Here is a 20718-nt window from a genome sequence, read left to right on the forward strand (position 1 = left end):
ATAGTAGAAAGTAATAGGATATCAGTACCATACACAACTGGCTAAAATGAGGCACAAATAGAAGAGTTAAAAGTAATGCTGGCTATTGGCTATTATTACAATAAGTGATATCTACCTGCTGTAAAACGACTGCTATCCTTAAACTGTGCCTGAAATGTTATTAATGCATCAAAATGGCTTGATTTAATTTAGAAGGAATACAATTTAAAAGTTCCAACACCCATAAAGTGCTCTTCAGGAAGTTTGGTGTCACATACGGCTTGTCTTTATACTGTCTGTTATGGCTCCTGGTTGTCGTGTGCCTTCTTTTTGTGCTGGACCCTTGTAGCCTGTCTGTGGGGAGAGAGTTTGTGTAGACTTGTGATTACAGCTGGCTAAAGAACTCCAGAGCCAACCCATCTCCAGTAGTGGATGACTGGCCTGGAGCTGCTGCCCCAGTTCACTTCCCGCCTACTGCACCGCAGGGTTAGACCGCCACCCAGTTACCAACCAGACTGCAGCAATCACCACACCTGTGATTTAAATCTTCAACCAAACTCACAGTCAAGGTGACCTACTGTGAGTAGCTCTCCTTGGTACCTCTTGTCTTTGTGGCTCATGCAGATATGCAACTTCTGTTGTGTAAATACGTTTGACATTTTGGTTGTTTTATTTGTAGTGTACTCGCCTTTTCTTTTGTTAATTTTGTCACTCAGCAATAAATTGCTTTACCAAACCAAGACCACTTGGTGTAGTTATCGTCCTAACTCCCCCTAGACAGTTGTGATGTAACACAGTCCATGATTCTGTAGGAAGCATCTATCCATCCATTATCTATACACCACATAATCTTCGTTGTGGTAACAGGGGACCTGGAGTCCATCCCAGCTGACTTAAAGTGAAGGCAGGGGACACTCTGTACAGGTCGCCAGTCTATCACATTGCTACACATAGAGACAAATAAGCACACTCACATTCACACCTACGGACAATTTAAAATTATCAATTAACTTCAGTATTTTTTTGGACTGTGGGAGTTAGAGGTTAGAGAATGAGCTGTCTGCTATTGTATTGATGTGTTTTATACTTACATTGATTCAATCTATCTTCAGTTTGTCTCTAATGTGCAATAAAGTGGTTTTAAAATGTGATTATCTTACCTCTTTGGGTATTGCAGCTATAATTAATTACTTAATGGCAGACTTGAGTGTTACTGCATCAACATAAAACTTGAGACCTGTCAGTTGATCCTGTAGTATCTTCAGTTAATTGACAATGCATTAACATATCTCATCTCTTGTTTGAGAATGCCTTGTGGACCTCAGAGTCCTTTACTGTTCCTGTTGAGATGGAAACAAAATTACATCCATTATTTTGATGGGAAGTGTTTAAAAACACTCAAAGAAGACATACCAATTTAATATATACACTATTTAACGATTTCCCTCAGTCCACATGATTGCATTTTGATCATTTGTCCAGTTTTACTTTCACCCTCTGAGCTTGTATTTTCTAACCATGAGTCAAGTTAAACATCTGTTACTTGCATTACACATCTATTGTACTTGTTTATTGACTTTCTGAGAAGTGCAAATACGGGAAATATGCTTCTGTGAGTTTTTGAGCCAATTCGTGAATTCATGCTTTCATTCACTCACATTCACTCATAGATTGTCCTAAAGATTGAACCTCATTCTCGTTTCCAGGCTTCATTTAGAAAATGTGTTAACTTTGTTGGGTACGTTCAAACCAGTGCGTGTGCGTGCGTGTGCGTGCACGCGCGAGGCAGTCCCACCACTAACAGTAATTATGTCTCCAAAGCTCCTCCTCCGCCCTTCTTAATCCTTTATATCCGCTAATACCGCAACACACATTTACCCACAAGTACCATCTGCCGGTTACCGACGTATGTGACCGAGTTGAGCGGCCGAGCTGCTGTTTGGGACGTTTTTTTTTTAATCGACACCTGCTGCACTCTGACAGACGGAAACAGAGCCCAGGTAAGAAGCTTCAGTCCTCTTCAAACACCGGAGTAGCACTTTAGGAGCAGCGAGAGGAGAGAAGACATGTGTTTCACTTGCTCAGTCCACTGACTCCATGTTATAATCCTGTCTGATGGATGTTCTTTTCTTCATTGTTGATTTGTGGTCATGCGTTGCTGATTAAGCTGATGGGATTTTACAAAGAGGGTTTAGTGGGACACATTTACCTGCACAATCAATGTTCTATAGGCTACTGTTAAACGTCTTTGTGGAACATACAGTCTGTTGTTTTACTACTTGTTCCTGTGGAGCTGCTCTGCCCTCCAGATGTTGTTCAGAAACCTTTGACCCCCAACAGTTATTTATAGTGTGATAAAATAAAGGAAATTAGTAGCAGATCAGTTGAAATTTCCATTGATAATTCCTGGGAATCTTCAGTTACTTGGTCTGCTGTGTAAATACCAGACACTGTGGGTGATCAGTGTCTGTGAACAGAGGTGTGTTTCCTCTACTATGTGCAATAACTGGAATGTAGGCAAACCGGTTCATGTGAGCCAGAGATGGCCTCCTTGTTTCTATGACTGACCTGTCATTGTGTTGTTTTTTTTTGTGCAGCTGATCAGCATGGCCTCGTCTGATGATGCAGAGGGATCCCTGACGCCCGTGGACTTCATCCAGCTGCAGCAGTACATGGAATGTAAGTCCTCACTTTGAGTATTTACTGGGTGTAATCTGTACATCAACACTGCATTTAACCCATAAAGCAGCCAACTGGAGGTGTATTTTTATATACTCTTATATTTATCTGTAATTTAATGTGCTTTTCTTACACCGCAATAGTTAGTGTTTACTCTGTGGAGAATACAAAACTCGACAAATCAAATCCGCTCTAAAAATATGGGGCAACGCAGCAGATCAAACCATCTACTTACACTTTATGCAGTGAGATTGAGGTCCAGCGAGAGCAGCTACAAAAATTAAATGCCACATTTAAAATAACCCTGTAAATCCCACATAATAATAATAATAAAGCAAACATATTCTATATATAATCTGTAAAACCCAAATATAAAAAATGAGCAAAATAATATATATTTTAAAAACTAATAACTAAAAATATTCTATATATGTATATGTAATCTGCAAAACTCAAATATAGAAAACTATGGCAAAAATATTATATAATTATTTAGATATAAATAATAAAGAATAGTAATTTAAAAAATAAAAACAATATTATATATATATATATATATATATATATATATATATATAGAGAGAGAGAGAGAGAGAGAGAGAGAGATTCTTTAAAACCCAAATATAGAAAAAGTGAGCAAAAATAATAGTATATATAAATAATATATATTTATTTTGATATAAATATAAATTATAAATAATAATAAAAAAATAAAACTGATGTATTTTTGCAACAGTTGGCTTTACAGGGTTAATGCATTCATAATAATAGTTCTAAAATGTGCTGTAACATATAGAAATGTAACAAGGGACTAAATATCTGTACTGTAATTTGAGTCTGACTGTAAATGCAGCACATTTTAATGTAATTGAGTCTGTTTACACTGTCGCATGCAGCTTTTTCTTTCGGAGAATATCACATTATAGTTTTAGGAAAGCAAATATTTGCTGTTAGAGTGATTTATTAAGGCAGAGAAACCAAGATAAGAAGAACAGAACTACAGTCAAAGTCCAGTAAAAGCAGGATCAGTTCACACGCCCAGATCCTTCAGATGACTCTTTAATCACTTGAGTTGATCACTTTTCAGTTTATACGTCCAGTATTGAAGCACCTGTGTGCTAAAAAGAGGAGTGTGCAAACTTTTCTTGTACCTACCAGATCCCTTACTTACTTCGTGCTTCCAGATACTTTAAAACTTGAAGTGTATATATTATTAAATAAAAGTAAAGACCGCTGTAAACATTTAGTATTGGGGGAAAAAAAACACTTTCCAGTGCTCTCTGGAGGATCTCCTCTGCATTTGTCTAAAACGTACACCGCTGTGCTGGATCCAGAGCTAATGGAGAATTATATAGATGTACAGGAAACAGAAAGGGCTAAAAATATTCGACAGTCCACTCAAAGGCTTTGAAAGAAATGAAATGGCTCTGTAGGCTTTTAGTGCCGGGGAGGGAGAGTGTTTGGATAATGGATGAACAGATAATTACTCCATTCTGGAAAAGATTGCTGTGTGTTACCTCTGACTGCAGGGCTCAGACCCACATTTAATGCACAGTGTTCGTCCGGAGCGTCCACAATTAGCGGTGATCTCACTTTTAGTTGCTGTTTGAGCGCAAAGGGGCCTCGTAACTGATGCAGCGAATGTGTGACAAACAGCAGGCCTTACCGAGCTTTGCTGTTCTCCATTTTACTCTAGTGTTTTTAGCTTTTTTTCATCAGTCATTTGCATAATCGCATTAAACTTTTATTATTTTGCTGTGTTGTTTTGTGTTCGTGGATTCACTTACTTGTCGAGCTCTGCCATGCTTCCCTGCAGACAGCAGTTTGAGGGTGAAAGACGTGATTAAGGAGTTTCATGCAGGAGGTCGGCTGGCTCAGCACAGCGTTGGAGAGGTACCTCAGCTATTTATGAAAACAATTACACATTTGTCAACATTTAATTTTTATGTGGTTGTAATTTGTCATTTCGTCTACTAAATGTTGCATGAAATTTCCTTTGGTATTAACCCTCATTTGGTATTAACCCTCATGGTAAAGTTTGAAAATGTGGGGGGAAAAAAAACACAGATTTTCACAGTGAAAATTTCAACATATTCAACATTTTGGGGGAATTTTTGAAAATTTTTTGGTGTAAAAAAAAAGGAGTAAAAAAATGTTTTCTTTAAGAACATTCAGAAAAAAATCAACCAAAATCCAGCGAATTTCGCTGGATTTTGGTTGATTTTTTTCTGAATGTTCTTAAAGAAAATGTTCTAAGTTATATTTATATATTTGATATATATGTAATCATTTTAGATATTTTTTAGGATTTCTTTGGGAGATTTTTTTCTCATTTTTTGAAAACGTTTACAAGAAATTTGTTGCCAAATTTAGGGGATTTGGGGAACAAAACTATAATAGAATATTTGCTTTTACACAACATATATATATATGCTTTTTAGGGAACCTTTTAAAGACTTATTGGTATTTTCTTCCTGAAGGTTTTGCTAATTTTCAGAAATTTGGGGAATTCTTTTTGCTGAAGTTTTGGATTTTCTTCAAACAAGAAAACAATATTTTTTGGTGCCTGTAAATGAAGACAACAGGAGGGTTAAGTAGTTGCTTATTTGTACAGTACTTATTAATATTATTATTATTGTTCTGTTTTTAATTTAATTCTATATTAAATGTTATTATTATTTGTAGTCATTTATAGTCAATATAGAAATTTTATTAATTTAGAATTAATTTTAATTTGGAAATTTCAGTCAAATTCAGTCTCTGCTTGATTAATGTCTATGAATTACATTTCCTGTTATCAGCCGCAAATTACAATGCTCTTGCCTGGACATTGTCTAGAGATTACAGTTCCGTTAAGACGTAATGCTTCTGTGAATATAAATATAACATTTGCATGTGTTTGTTCTGACCCTCTCCTCAGTGTGTCGATGCCGTGGGCTTCTGCCTCTTTCTCAAGACTTACTTAGAAGTGGACGACTTCCCTGCAGATTTCTGCCAACGCCTTTTCCGCTATTTTCAACACGTAGAGCAAGATGGTCCCACAAAGAGCGCTTTGCCCAAAGGAGGTAATGTGCTTTGAACGTGTGATCTTTTTTTAGACGACACCGCTCAGCTCTGAGTGTGGTTGGAAAAGCCCCACAGAACTTCCTGAAAATAATCAAAGACAGAGTGATGCTCAAAGACAGTTTGTTCTACGCCCACCTGCTTGTCTGTTTTTATTTTTTATCTTGTAGCAGTGCGTCACAGGAATGAGGCTGGCGCTTTGGAGATTAGTGCACCTGTTCCAATGACAAAACTATAATAGATTATTTGCTTTTACGCAGCAATTCTACATTTTAATCTGGAACTTAATACACGTTGTTTTAGGCTTCAGTTATGCAATAAACGCTTCCAATTTGTTCAAAAGAGTTTCTTTATTTACAGGCGGGGTCTTTCTTCGTGATGTGTCCTGTTACTTCTCAGTGCTGGAAGATGGACAGCCACGGGAGAAGCTTGAATGTTGGTTTGAACAGCATTTTTTACCTTCATTTATTACTGATAAATGATTTACAGTGATGATTTGGAAGATCTAAGCAAATGACAAAACTATTTTTGGCTCTTTCTTTGACTTTGTTTCTTCTAGTTACATTCAAACTGTACGACAAAGACTGCAACGGACTCCTGGACAGCTCTGTAAGTTACTCAAAGTCTCTGACACTGAAACAAATGTGTCTAAGTTCATGGAACACAAATGATGGTTTTGCATACACTTAAGCCAGCCGTACTTTATTAGTTTAAAATAACTGAAAACCTCAAAGTCAGATTGCTATAGGTCTTGAAAATGAAGTTTTACTTTCCAAATTAAAATGATGATGGGTCAATATATAATTGAGGGACTTCTGAAGTCCATGAGCTATATCTTGCATATATTTTTGTTTAAAAAAAAATGTTATCTATGTTCATTTTGATCATGTCTTTACAAATTCCATAATTATTTATTATCGAAACAATCCCTTTTTAATTAAAATGACTGGATATCACTAAAATGTCAACCAAATAACCATCTGAATTTAATAACAACCACCTTCTCATTAGCTAAACAATAATAAAATGAACTAATCTAAAAATAGTTTTGATTGTGTTGTTTTTATTAAGTTGAGATAATCATGACAGATATTTCTTTCTGGCAATATATCAAATTTTATGTGGAAATAACAAATCACTTTCAATGAAGTAACTCATTACAAAAGCACCTCTAAAGGAAGTGTGTTAATTCCAGATCACGTGACCTGCTCCACATGATGTCATTTCCTCCTGAAGAAAAGACTGGCAAGACTCCAAGGCTTTTAGTAAATATAAAGTAGTGTGTGAGTCAACCGTGGATTTATGTCAACAGGTTTAACACAATATCGTTATAAATGACTTTCAATTTCAATTTTACTCAATTGAATATAGAATATTTGAGAAGAATCTTTCTCTAAAAATGCCATGTGGGGTTTGGTTAGGCAGCCATGTTGATTTTAGGACCTGAAAACAGTAAAAATGTCAACTATGATACAAAAAGTCCCGCAATTATATATTGACCTTGAAAAAGAAACTAGAACCACAGAAAACACTTCTGACAGTAAATGTGTTGCTCACTAATTATGTCTTTGTAGACTGATAAATGTAAAACATTTCAAATCCAGAACAAACGTCCTTATTTATGCAAAGAAAAAACATCCTTGTATTTAAACCTGACCTTCATTCTCAGTTTTATTCTGCAGATAGTTGCAGAAACTGTCCTCACTTTCCTTTTATTGTCACATCATACAATGCTTTTAAATTGTGTGTTTAGTTCTGTTCTAAATGGGTTGTGTTTTGCACCTTTTGACCTTCCTGGTTGTACTTTTGCACACGAATCAAGATGGTCACATACTAATCCCACCTGTTGTCTGTCCTTCAGGAGGTGGATCGTATCATCACCCAGATGATGCGAGCTGCTGATTACCTCGGCTGGGACGTGACTGAACTCAGACCAGTATGAGCCTCCTTTTTCTTAATTTTTATTATTTAAACCTGTATGATTCTGATATTCGGAGAGCCTAAATATGACAACTCAGAGCTCTAAGGGGATGTAAAAGGAAAAGTGCCACAGAAGACAGACCTGATGAGTCATTTTGTGATGCAACAGGTGCTAAAGGACATGATGACGGCGATCGACGTGGACGACAGCGGCACCGTCACCCTGGAGGAGTGGCTGAAGGGAGGCATGAACAATGTGCCTTTACTTGTTCTGCTCGGACTCAAGGTGAAAAACAAAGCTTTACCCATTCACGATTTGAAAGTTTCACACCAACCTCTCTTTTTCTTCTTCATGCAGCCTTGAGTGAGTCACATCTATTCAACTAAAGGACTACTTGCTGCTTTCAGTGCTTTGCTGTTTCTTTACCCACAGATGACAGAGAGAGATGGGCAGCACATCTGGAGGATGAAGCATTTTAACAAGCCGACCTACTGCAGTGTGTGCCAGGGCATGTTGCTGGGCCTCGGCAAGCAGGGACTCTGGTGCACCTGTAAGAGCTCACAGACGTCAGCAGGGGGCAGCCGAACACTGCACAAATACACTGGAGCCTTTTCCACATTGTAGTCTGCTGTTTGTCAGTGTCTGCCATTTATTCTAAGATTATATAAAGAGAATACTACATTGTTTCTATTATGTTTATCTCCTCCCAGGTTGCAAGTACATCGTCCACAGCCAGTGTGCCAACAAGAACCCCGAACCCTGCGCTCGAACCTTTGTCAAATCCAAAAAGGAAATAGGTGTAAGGAACACACTTTACAATTCTCATCACTTCTCTTTTTTACTGACTAAAACCCAAAAGGCAGTAAACACATAAACAACAAGGGAACATTGCAGTGAATTAGTCAGTGAGTGCAACCCATCAGTGTTTTATTTTTTTTGAAGTGTGGATTACTGCCAGCACAGTCTGCTCTGTGCATCTGTTAAACGTCCTAATTTTGCCCAAAGCGTAGACAATGATCCGCTTGCAGGCTTTTTCTGGTGCAGTGTAATGACCACCACACACTGATTCACAAAATCTGCCCCCTAAATTTCCTCCCCTGGTGGGGGAGGCGCTTTGGGGATGTTTGATCTGGTGATGCTCGTGTGCCAAGTCAGTGCTTATCCGAAAAGTCATAAATCCGAAGCCGCTGCTGCTCTGGAGGAGGGTGTGGTCTGTGCTGATTCTCTCAACATCATTTTTCCTGCAGTCAGTCGAGGATGGGTCGTTGTGTTTCACCACAGCAGCAGTGAACAAAGCACTGTCAGACTGCTCTATGAAGTACAAGAATACGTGAAAACAATAATGTCAAACACGCTGTAAAGTTTGTGGTATTGCATGAGCAACGTGGGATAACACCTCTCTTGTGTTTTTCCATCTCCTCTGTGCCTCAGATAGCAGCTCATGACTGGATCAGAGCTGACTGTAACTCCACCAAGTGTCAGGTCTGCCACAAGAAGATCAAAACTTTAGCGGGGAGGCGTTGTGTGTGGTGCCAGGAGATGGTGAGGTGGTGTTCTTTAGCTGAATGAGTAAGAGCGGATTCCTCCTTTTCGATCTTCACCAAGTCTTTTTTCTTCTTCTTTTAAAGCGTCATGATGAGTGTCTTTTCTCTGGATTATCGACGTGTGATTGTGGCCCACTGAGAGATCACATACTGCCTCCATGGGCCATCTATGCCGTCTCAAAGGTACAATGACTATAAATGACACCAACAGATGGAGATGTTCAGGATTACGTTCCTTTTATTGGTTGTTTGTCTTTGTGTCGTGCAGGAGGAGGACACCAGCCTGTTGAACGTCACTCCTGATGGCCACGTCCTGCAGGTTATCGAATCTTCCTACATACATTTCTCTTTTCCAACTGTACACCCATGTGTTTTTATCTGTGCGGGCGCGTTCGAGTTGTCTTTCTGGATATCATTGCTTTTGGGAGATCCTCTGATTTCAGTGATTCATCGTGTTTTTTGTTTTTTTTTTAGAGATTTTCAGTGCCTTACGTTTGTCTTTGTTTGGTTCAGCTCAGTGTGTTGGATGAAGTAATGGGCAAAGACATCTGTCACAGTTATGTAAGATAACAGTGCATGATGCTGTGTAGAGTAACTGCACTGTGAAAAAGAAAAAAAAGGAAAATGAAAGTAAAATACTCTGATTCAAATGAAGAGCCAAAACAATACATTTACAGACGTTTTTCTTTATGTTTTGCGGAGAAACACTGCCGAGTTAAAGAATTTCCCTTCAGTCAAGAGTTAACACATGTTCAAGATTGTTAATTAACAATCTTTTTTGAGAAGACAAAAGCATTGATCCCAAAACACTTTTGTTTAATTTGTTAAGGCACCGTTTTTACAATTCCAACCAATTATTCACAAATAATTCTACAGAGCCCTTCATGAGGAACTGAAAAACTAAAAATGGCCTTTCCCTTTGTTACAAAAACAAGAGTTTTAGTTCTGATCTAACACGTTCTACTCTTCCGTCGATTCCATGCTGTCAATAAATATCTAAAGTAAATATCTGTGGGGACAAAGTGCAAAGTTATAAGCAGCTATGAGGTCACGATGAGCTGCAGCAGCAGGAGTGTGATGGAAATGTGAAACGCCCCAAGCACATCTTTCATCCTCGAGAGCAGCTTCCACTTCTCAACTTCAACTTTGTACTCTTTTAAAAAGATCTATACTTAATGCTAGATGTAGTTAAATAAAGATTATATGCTTTGTATCAAAAATTACAGAATTTGAATGACATATGAATCTAAAACTAATAAGATTTACCTTAAAATCACTAAAAAGTTAAATTGATAGTGTGGGCATAAAGAGCTACATGTCTAATTCCACAGCATTGTTGTTATTTTATGTAAATTTGTATGGAATTTATGAAGGCAGAAAAATACAGTATAGATAATATAATAAATATCCTGTTAAAGAAAGGAGAATCAACGCAATTTGGCATCTTTATAGTTTGGCATAGTAGTTTAAATACCTGCTGGTTGGTTTGTTAATTTACAAATACATACTTACCAAAGAAGAATAAGAAAACTTCAGTAAATTTTTTGTTGTTTTCCATGAATTACTTTTTTTTTTACCTACATTGTGACCTCACTGAATCAGATCACTGACTTATGTCAGGAGTTCCTGTTTAGCCCTTTATCCCTCAAATCAACAGTGCCAGAGACTGACAAACGTCCATTATCCATTCTGTGTGCAGCCACAAACACACTCCAAACACATCTATGTACAAACTGTAGTACTGAGAAAACATACGGTATGTTGGAGCAGCAGATGGACAGTTTTTTTAAAGCACCGTGCTCTCTGTAATTGGTGTAAAATTTCATTTGATTTCTGAAACACATCTCACGTCCCCTGCCTATGTCTTTGGACTCCTTGGAAATCACTGAATAATGCTTCTGCCAATCTGTGTTTCAGTATTTAATAGTTGCGTGTGGTTGCTGCTGAGGGAAAGTTACTTAGTCTCTGTTTGAATATTGAAGAAAACATACCATTTTCAGAGCAAAACATGATACAAACCTCAGTCTTTGGTGTCACGGTATATGGTGGTCGTGTTTAAATCAAGGTGCAGCAGCAGCAGTAGTTTGAATTAAGCCATTCTATGTACATCCAAAGCAGCATGTGTCTGTAATTAAGTTACATAATGATTATTACATAATTTACCAGATCTTACTTTGTCTGTCTGTCTCTTTCCAGATTGTTCCAATTCCAGACACCCACCCTCTGCTGGTGTTTGTAAACCCAAAAAGTGGAGGAAAGCAAGGTGAACGGTGAGCAGCACAGAGTAAATGTTGGCTCAAATTATCAGTATGCTGCTCACGTCATAGAATTCTTTGCAATATGTGACGAATATACAAGGTTTTGTTTTTATTTATTAATCTATCTGAAAAGGGTTTGCTTTCTTGGGGGCATTTTTTCAACTTAAGTTGCAGAGATAAGATGATACATTGATAATTTTATTGTATTTATGTGCCGGGGTATCATCATTTCATGGGCCAGTTTCTTACAATCATATTTTATTCATAAATATGCTATGAATTTCTCTGTTTGAAAGTAATGTGCTTCTTTCTCTTTGCAATAAAAAAAGTAATTTTTGTCATCTCCTGTGTGTTTCTATGCAGAGTGCTCAGGAAGTTTCAGTACCTGCTGAACCCACGTCAGGTGTACAACCTGTCCAACGGAGGTCCTGCTCCAGGGTATCCAACACTTTAACACTTGCAGTTTCAATCTACACGTCATTTGAGATTGTGTATGTTAATACTGACTTTCTTTTTTAGGCTGCATTTTTTCCGCAACCTGCATGAGTACAGGATCTTAGTGTGCGGAGGAGACGGTACAGTCGGGTGGCTCCTGGATGCAATAGGTAGTGCATGTCTTTTTGAGTTTCGGAGAGCTGATTAAGATCTGAAGACTAAATCTTACATCACAATACCTGTGGTTTCAGACAAAGAGAATCTGCAGGTGCATCCCCCTGTAGCTGTCCTGCCTCTGGGCACCGGGAACGACATGGCTCGCTGTCTACGCTGGGGAGGAGGTAAAACAGTCAAAACTTTAACTGTAAAAGCATTTACTAGTCGCTGATGTTGGCTCCATATGTTGTACAGTTATGCTGTTGTATGGTGTAATCTCACTAAAGGATATGAGGGGTCAGACCTGAGAGAAATCCTGAAGGAGATTGAAGGCAGCGAGTTGGTTCCGTTGGACCGCTGGAGCATCCAGGTGATACCAGACGACCCTCAGGAGGCAGGAGACCCGGTTCCCTACGAGATCATTAACAACTACTTCTCTATTGGAGTGGTGAGTCACAAACCCAGCAGGGAGGAATAATAACATCACATGATTATTGATTTCACACAGAAATATGAATACATTGCCGAAAATATCTGTCTCTGTGAGCAGGATGCCTCGATTGCTCATCGTTTCCACTCCATGAGAGAGAAACACCCCCAGAGGTTCAACAGCAGGTGAGGATTCACATTAACCATAAGAGCAAAGAACTTCATGTAAATTGTGTTTACTTAACAACTGAAAGTGAAATTCTTGTTGCTTTCTGCTGCTTTAAAGAATGAAGAACAAGCTTTGGTATTTTGAGTTTGCCACCTCGGAGACCATCTCTTCCTCTTGTAAGAGGCTAAAGGATTGTTTCAAGATTGAGGTCAGGGTTTTTGCTACTGGCATTGAGCTGTTTCACTAAAACTGACAACTTGTAACTAATGTTTCAATTTCTTTTGTGACATCAGTGCTGTGGGAGACAGCTGAACTTGAGCAACATGTCTCTAGAAGGAATAGCTGTCCTCAACATACCCAGCATGCACGGAGGCTCCAACCTCTGGGGTGAATCCAAGAAGCCTGACGGTGCAGCAGAAGTGGAGCACAGTGAAGTCATCACCGACCCCGAACTTCTTAAAACAGTCTCACAAGGTAGTTGGATCATCCTCTCTTTCGTGTGTGCAGATGTCATCAACCTGGATTCTTGTAGTAGTGATTTAATCTTTTTGGACCTCTTTGAACTTGATCCGTTTGTGTTTGGTAACTCTTTAGATATTAGCGATAAGCGTTTGGAGGTTGTGGGGCTGGAAGGAGTCCTAGAGATGGGACAGATCTACACTGGACTGAAGAGCGCCGGACACAGACTGGCACAGACCTCCCAAATTACCATCAGGTCTTAATCTTTTATGTACAGAAATAACATGGATACCTAACAATGCAATGCAGAATCACCACAAATCATAGTCAATCAGTCATTCAATCATCCATCCATCTATCTTCTATACACCGCTTTATCCTCACTAGGGTCGCGGGGGGGCTAGAGTCTATCCCAGCTGACTCGGGCGAAGGCAGGGGACACCCTGGACAGGTCACCAGTCTGTCACAGGGCTACATATACAGACAGAAAATCACAATCGCATTCACACCTACAGGCAATTTAGAATAATCAATTAACCTCAGCATATTTTTGGACTGTGGGAGGAAGCCGGAGTGCCCGGAGAAAGCCCACGCATGCACAGGGAGAACATACAAACTCCATGTTTGAAAGATCCTGGGAAAGCTGGGACGCGAACCTGGGATCTTCTAGATGCAAGGCGAAAGTGCTAACCACTCCACCACTTTGCAGCCCATAAAATATACAATAGAACAACAAAATAAACAGCAATAAAACAGCACTAAAATATATCATCTTAGTCTGAAGAATAACCACAGCTGGTACACAGCAGTTAGGACCCAAACAAATAATACTATCTGTGGCTATTTTTTTTATTGTGTGTTCAGATACTGTTGTTGTTTTATTGCTCCACGCATATGGGTATGAGATTTACATTCTATGTGGCCCAGTTTAGCTAAACGTTCCTCCTTTATGTGTGCAGGACAAGCAAAGCTCTGCCCATGCAGATTGATGGGGAGCCCTGGATGCAGCCTCCTTGTACTGTGAGTATTATTGGCCTACTGTAAGACTCAGACATTATCTGTTGGATTGATAGAGGACAGTGGTAACAGTAACACAGTGTGCCGTGTATTACGCTCATTCACGTATGTATTTTGACAATGAATAAAGGAACATTACTGACACAGCACAGTGAACGAGAATCCTGAAGATGCAAACACACAAGAGGCTTGAAAACACTAAAACCCAGCGTCAACCAGGTTCTAGTTGTGGTTCGAAGTTGGTTGAACTTGTAAACACAACTCGTTTGTTTTTTCAGTGAGGTATCACATTACTGTATGCATCTGTTACAGCATCAGTTTTGTTAATAAAGCTCCCTCTAGTTATTCTGAATATTATCGAGGACCACAGTGCAACAACACAGTTTGTCTCTCCAAAAGAGCACTCCTGAAAAGCATATCTTCTCATATTTCATCTAATTTTATCTGGTTCTCGATATCCCAGTATCACCTGTTGGTATTTACAAATGCTGGCAAAAACGGCAGTCAGTGTTTGTAAATGCTGCTCTATGCACCAGCATTTATAAAATGCCAAGTGATGACATTAAAACACTGAACAGCAATACAAATTTGACAAATATTGACATCATCAACTTCACACATGCATACCTAAGCTCTGGTTTTTCTTCTTCTTTAGATTAGCTCTGATCTTGCTCTGTTATTTTTTCCATCACAATCAGATAAGGTTTTAGTTGGTGTTGTTGGTCACAATAATCCCACCTCCCAGCCCCTGATATAAGCTGTTCTTGGTTCCAGACCAGCAGAAATCCACGTTGCATGGCAGGAACTTGTGGGCTGTTTTAGGGCAGCTATAACTTTTGTGCGGGTTCCAACCACAAGAACCTCCCTTGTAGAACATCTTACAGGGCCAGTTTTGGGGGAGAAAACAGAGATTACCTTGAGATTGTCACACAGCAGTCTTCTCTTGCCCATCATTACTATCTTCAATGTAAAATTTGCCATATAGGCACACATAGCACCTCTTTTGCTCTATTTCCTACATGCACATAGAACTGGATTTATATCTACTACCTGATATTTGTTGTTTTTTGCTACACTCAAAATGACGTCATGATTGGGGCGGTTTTATCTGACGTCCCAATGAAACCTGAAAATATCAGATTACAGGGCTGTTCCTGCACAGTTCCTTCAGTGGAAAGCTGCATAAAGCACCAGCGTCACTCAGGAACCTGTTTTAATTAACAGGAGCTGGTTATTTTGACTGTCGAAGGCGAAGAACTGGTTTGAGATTAGACGCCGGCTCCAAACCCGCCCTTAAACTGCTATTGTGGCAAAGAAGTGTTCAAGATCCGGTCCTAGTAGCCACTTCTATTGACTGGCAGACCTTGACATGTGATCCTAAGTAAGAGAGTGATGTTCTGTTGTGAAATTAGGCCTTACAGCTCTCTCATGCAAAACAACTTCTTTTCCAATTCACGCACAATGTGAGCAATTTGTGGTTCAGTAACTTCTTCAACGGCATTTTAAATTTTGTGATTAATGGAAAACTACCAAATGAACCTTTCTCCTTCAATTATCCACATCTGTTGTGTCGGACTAGATGTTGATATCCCTTCTTGCATACATGAGACATCTAAAATGGGCAAGTGAGTGAGGGCATCCTCTGGGTTATCAAGTAGGCGCCCTCCTTCATCGGTGTTTTGCTGATAGGCCCACGACGCCTCCAGAGGGTTCAACAGTGAATCCCAGGTTCACCCCTAGATGACATCTGCTCACCTGAAAACCCAGGTGGAGTCCTTTCTCTTCATTCACAGGCACTGACTTCCTTTTTCATTGGCTGTGGAGAGGTCCTTGAATGCCCGCCGGTGGATCTTCCCGCTTACTCCCATCTCCTGGAGAAGCCTGGATGTCGAGGTGGCTACAAATCCTCTGTAGAATACTTCGACTGGTCAGAACTTCACCTTCCAGCCTCGCTGTTTTGCGTTGGTAGCAAACTCCATATACCTCAGCTTGTTGCGCTCATAGGCCTCCTCTACCGAGCTCTCCCAGGGCACTGTGAGCTTGGTGATGCAGACGTGCCTAAGCGAAGCTGCCCATAGCACCAGGTCTGGTTGCAGGTTGGTGGATGTGATCTCAGGTGGGAAGCAAAGCTTTTGGTCCAGGTCTACCAGCATCCTCCAATCGCATGCCCCCTCAACTGTCGAGGATCTGGGCAGCCAAGAGAGGAGGACAAATGTTGTTTCTTGACTTCAGGTCGACATGGATAGAAGGGCGTTAACACTCACGCACTGCGTCTTCAACACTGGACACTTCAGCACCTGGTTGTGCCACCAGGTGTAACGGCCTTGAGCGAGGCTGGTCTTGTAGACCAGTAAGATGAGTTTGAGTGTAGCTGGAGACAGGCAGAGAGAGCATGTGGGGTCTTCACCATACCATTGGTTGAGGTTCTTGGGTGATGGTGGGACATCACAGGCCGCCTTGATGGTGAAGTTTGCTCTAAACGTCTCCGCATCCCACAGTTCTTGCCAAGAGATCTTCCTCTTTTCCACTCTTTTCCATGTCATCCACTACCCTTGCTTCGCCTGTGCAATGGCTTATGTGCACCTGCCTGCTTCCTCTTGCCGTCGTACTACCTGCACAATACACTGTAATGTAATGTTAAAAACACTGGCATAAAAAACACAAAAACATAAAAACATGAATTTCCAAATAAAAAGCTGTTGTCAAGAACAACTTTTCGACTTTTCAAGCAGACCAGCACCTGTGTTTCTGTTAATTAATCTACCCTTAATGATATAAATGTTACTCATTCAGAATCATCTATAAATCCAAAATGCAAACTTTCCAAAAATGAATAAATGAATAAATAAATGAATTGAATAAAAACTAAACTTTCTAACATATACTTTGCATGAAAGATTTTTTGACTGCATTATTTTTTTTTCTGGTTTACCTAAAAAATAACTGACAACATGTTCATTATTTGAAGGAATTTTATCTCAAGCAGTTAAACTGTAATTAAATTGATCTTGTATTCGTTTTAGATCCACATAACTCACAAGAACCAAGCCAACATGCTGATGGCTGCACCGGTCAAACCATCCGGCTTCTTCCACCTCAAGTAGAGAAATTCTTGCTCTACATGATCCAGTCTGCTGCAGGTTGCCGGTGTTGGCACAAAAAAAGCTGCAGGATGACTATTTTAAAGGAGAACGTCCACTGCTGAGTGTGTAACTGTATGTTTTTATTATTCCGTTTTATCGTGTTTGTCCTTTGCACTTAATCCCTGCTGTAATTGTAAACTCTTGCTTGCACAGACTCAGACAAAACTGACGGACCAAATCAAAAGTGCAACTTTCATCAGACGGGTCGCTGCTATTGTGTGCCAATTCAGATATAACGCATTTCTGTAAATAACAAAGCAGAGTATGTTGTGTATCTACAGTATATAGATAAGAAACATCCTATTTACTTCAAGTATTTTACGTTGTGATGCTTCTTTTTGTGTTGAATCGTATTTACAGTATTGTCTTGTTGAGTTTCCTCTGCACCTAGAGCAGCTCACCTCCATCCACAATGCTCTCCTGCCTGTGTGTGTTCATGTCTTTCACCATCAGTGTTCATCCAGTTGAATGAAAAGTAGATATTCACTGTATGTTAGAGTTCATCCTAAATAGATGATGGAATAATGTGAGAATACCTGACTGAATGTGACTGCATGGGGCTTTAGTACAGCTCTCCCAGATTTACTAAGCTTAATGTAATGTGTGTTGAAGTAAGTTAAGATGTACTGGACATGAGTAATATTCGCTTCTATCGTGTTCTTGTCCTGCAGTCAACATTGTGACAGGATTCTCCCATTAAAAGAGCACACTAAAGATTACTGATAATGTAGTAATGCTAAAATATGGTGAAATTATCTAAAGTGCTGCATTTTGTGACTGGAGGAAAAAATACAAGTTCAAGCTGACATGTTGTTTCTATAATGTGCATTATGTGTCTTCAGCTTTCAGGCATCTGTCTTTTTGTTTGATTTGTTCGATTCATGAATGCTTAAATGTTTATTGTTCAGATCTTAATGTCTTAATGTCAAGTTGTGTGTCGGTCATTTGGATGTGTTTCTCGGCAATAATGTGTTTTCATTTTAAATGCAGCACCGCACTGACAAACTATATTTTACCCGCTGCCTCATTATGCCTCATTATCATGTAAACACATCTTTTTGTCTCTCTGTAATTAATGCCCGAGTCTTTTTATTTTAATATAGATAAATATGTTGTTCTGGACTCCCTGCACTGTGAGAGACAACCATTTTTAGTGTTAAAGTCATCTTAAAGACAAACGGCAGCACATCCCAAGGTTTACATAATAGCTAGTTTTATTTATTGGCTTGTTCAACAAAGATAATTGCTGCTTATAGCATTTTTTTCATTTGTATTCACAAGATATAGTCACCTAAAAACAGAATGTACGATTAAAGTGAATACAGTAGGAAGAGCAACAGGGTTGTAACCACCTACTAAATAAATAAAGACACATTTGCTTGTACAAACACCTGTGTGCTTATCTGTCTTAAACAGCACTTAACAGCGATTATATCAGTTCACTGACTGGTGTATTTTATTTAACCAAGAACATGTATGTAGGAAGCATTAGTTTGCATACTGCCCACTTAATAAAACTCTGAATCTTAGTTAATGTGTCCTAAATCATGTCAGCAAGCAGTGCAGCACCGACTGACATACGGGACAAAGGAGGAAACAGCAAAGAGGGAAACGGTGGGAATGAAAGATTAACCCTCTGAATCCCAGACTGTTTCTAGGTGGGTTAAATCATCAGGGGGCATCTCCAATTTGCTTGAAACCTTTTTTATTTTTCACAAAGTATGAAAATGTAAAATATCAGTGAAATTTAGCTCAATATGTCAAATACTTGGTGAGATATTTGAAAAGCAAATTGCCCGTCAACCCATGTTGTTTTGCACGTTGAAATTTGAGGTTATTTGGATGACAATATCTCAGAACTGTTACAGATAAAAGCCTAAAAATTTTCCTGTTATTTGTCATCATGTTATTGTTTCAGAATCAGCAATATTGGATGAGTATATGGATGACTTGAAATATGAAAAAATGAAGGCATCATGAAGTTCCATCTTTGACCACACATTGACAAAATAAAGATATTATATTAAATCAGTTCATGCCTTGACATATATTTAATGCATTTTTTTTTCCTTGTTCTTTCTCTTATTGTAGGATCTGGATCTGGATGGTTTACTTTGGGCAATTTTTTAAACAAAATACATTTGATTGTGATGCATTACTACAATTTGAAGCTTAGATTTGGTTACTTTTCCTGATGGCACTAATTTTTCCTGTTTTTACACTTTCTAGTCTTGATCAGTGGTGAAATTTGGGTGGTTTTTTTTTTTTTTTTTTTTTTAAAAGACAACATGGCTTTCCAACTCACCAATGGGCTCTAAAATTCTGTTTTAACAAATTGATTTCGCCAATAAGTCATTTAAAATGTCAACAAACTGAAAATCCAAATGTCACATTGAAAAAAAACATATTTTTAGATGTCAAATCTACTTGTTTTGAACATAGAAAGATTACTGAATGCTGCTGGGAAATGTGAGTGATTCTGAAATAAGCATGCCCATTTAAGTTTTATGACATGTTACTGAAATCTTATTCTAAAAAGTGCATTTATCTAATACCTGGTGTACTAATTATCAGATTTTCCAGCACTAACATATGGTACGAAGGTTACTGAGGGTAGAATCTCATTTATCACACTAGAACAGGTATTTATGTAGTGGTATAAAGCAACATCTAGTAGAAATACTTAAATAAAATTAAAGTTAATACTTTACATTAAATAAAATCTAAAAACTGAGTGACTGTCCTTGTTTTTTTTCATCATTGTTCATCAATGAAGCTCCACTACAAGCTGAGCTGATCATAATTATCTAAGAAATCTTATAGAAAATTCTGCACAGGCACATGTGTGTTAGTTATAACAAAAGCTGTCAAAATAAGAAAAACATTGTGTAGCTGATTTTGTACGCAGATCCACATTTTAAAATAATTTGATGAGCAGTGCTTAATAAAAGCATTCATGAGGCTCACATTGAGCTAAATGTTACTGGAGTCAGTACACAGTATCAATTCATTATTCAACCAGGCAATATACTGAACTGACAAGTGCAGTGTTGCAATAGTGCGACTGCTCTTTACATGTGTGTGTTCTGAGGTGACGAGGAGTGAAATAGATCCAAAAATTATAATCATACTCATCACAGCATCGAGCTCAGGCCCCTGCGATTGTCTCCAATGAGTTGAGGCCGGCTGAGCAGTGGCATTAGCTGCAGGTTCTCCCCTCTTCAAATTAAAAGTCCCAGCTGCTTCTCACCCTCAATGATCCCTCTCGCTTTCTTCACACAAGCTGGATCACACCCAAACGCCCCCCTGAGAGGGTTCAAGTGTTGGTGTGTGTTGGTTTTTCTGGTTGTTGTGGAAAAGTTGTGACATAAGGGGTATTAGGTGATGCTTACGCTTCTGCTGACAAATGGATGTCTGCAGCTGTGGCTTTGAGCTGGACGGCTTGAGAATCCACATCTCTCACATT

General features: G+C 38.9%; 1 protein-coding gene across 1 annotated transcript; it reads left to right on the top strand.

The window, feature by feature from the left end:
• The first annotated feature begins 1816 nt into the window (after positions 1 to 1816).
• On the top strand, positions 1817 to 18640 carry dgkab (diacylglycerol kinase, alpha b). The gene is made up of 24 exons (XM_022208598.2): positions 1817 to 1979; positions 2577 to 2658; positions 4475 to 4551; positions 5579 to 5723; positions 6082 to 6156; positions 6281 to 6330; positions 7583 to 7657; positions 7811 to 7927; positions 8075 to 8192; positions 8353 to 8441; positions 9074 to 9184; positions 9271 to 9369; positions 9455 to 9505; positions 11383 to 11456; positions 11808 to 11882; positions 11964 to 12049; positions 12131 to 12220; positions 12323 to 12483; positions 12586 to 12650; positions 12751 to 12841; positions 12927 to 13107; positions 13228 to 13348; positions 14052 to 14112; positions 17133 to 18640. The coding sequence occupies exons 2-24, from the start codon at positions 2586 to 2588 to the stop codon at positions 17211 to 17213; spliced, it is 2166 nt and encodes a 721-aa protein (XP_022064290.1). The 5' UTR covers positions 1817 to 1979; positions 2577 to 2585; the 3' UTR covers positions 17214 to 18640.
• The last annotated feature ends 2078 nt before the right edge of the window (positions 18641 to 20718 follow it).

The sequence above is a fragment of the Acanthochromis polyacanthus genome, chromosome 5 (assembly GCF_021347895.1).
Source record: "Acanthochromis polyacanthus isolate Apoly-LR-REF ecotype Palm Island chromosome 5, KAUST_Apoly_ChrSc, whole genome shotgun sequence".
NCBI classification, from domain to species: domain Eukaryota; kingdom Metazoa; phylum Chordata; class Actinopteri; family Pomacentridae; genus Acanthochromis; species Acanthochromis polyacanthus.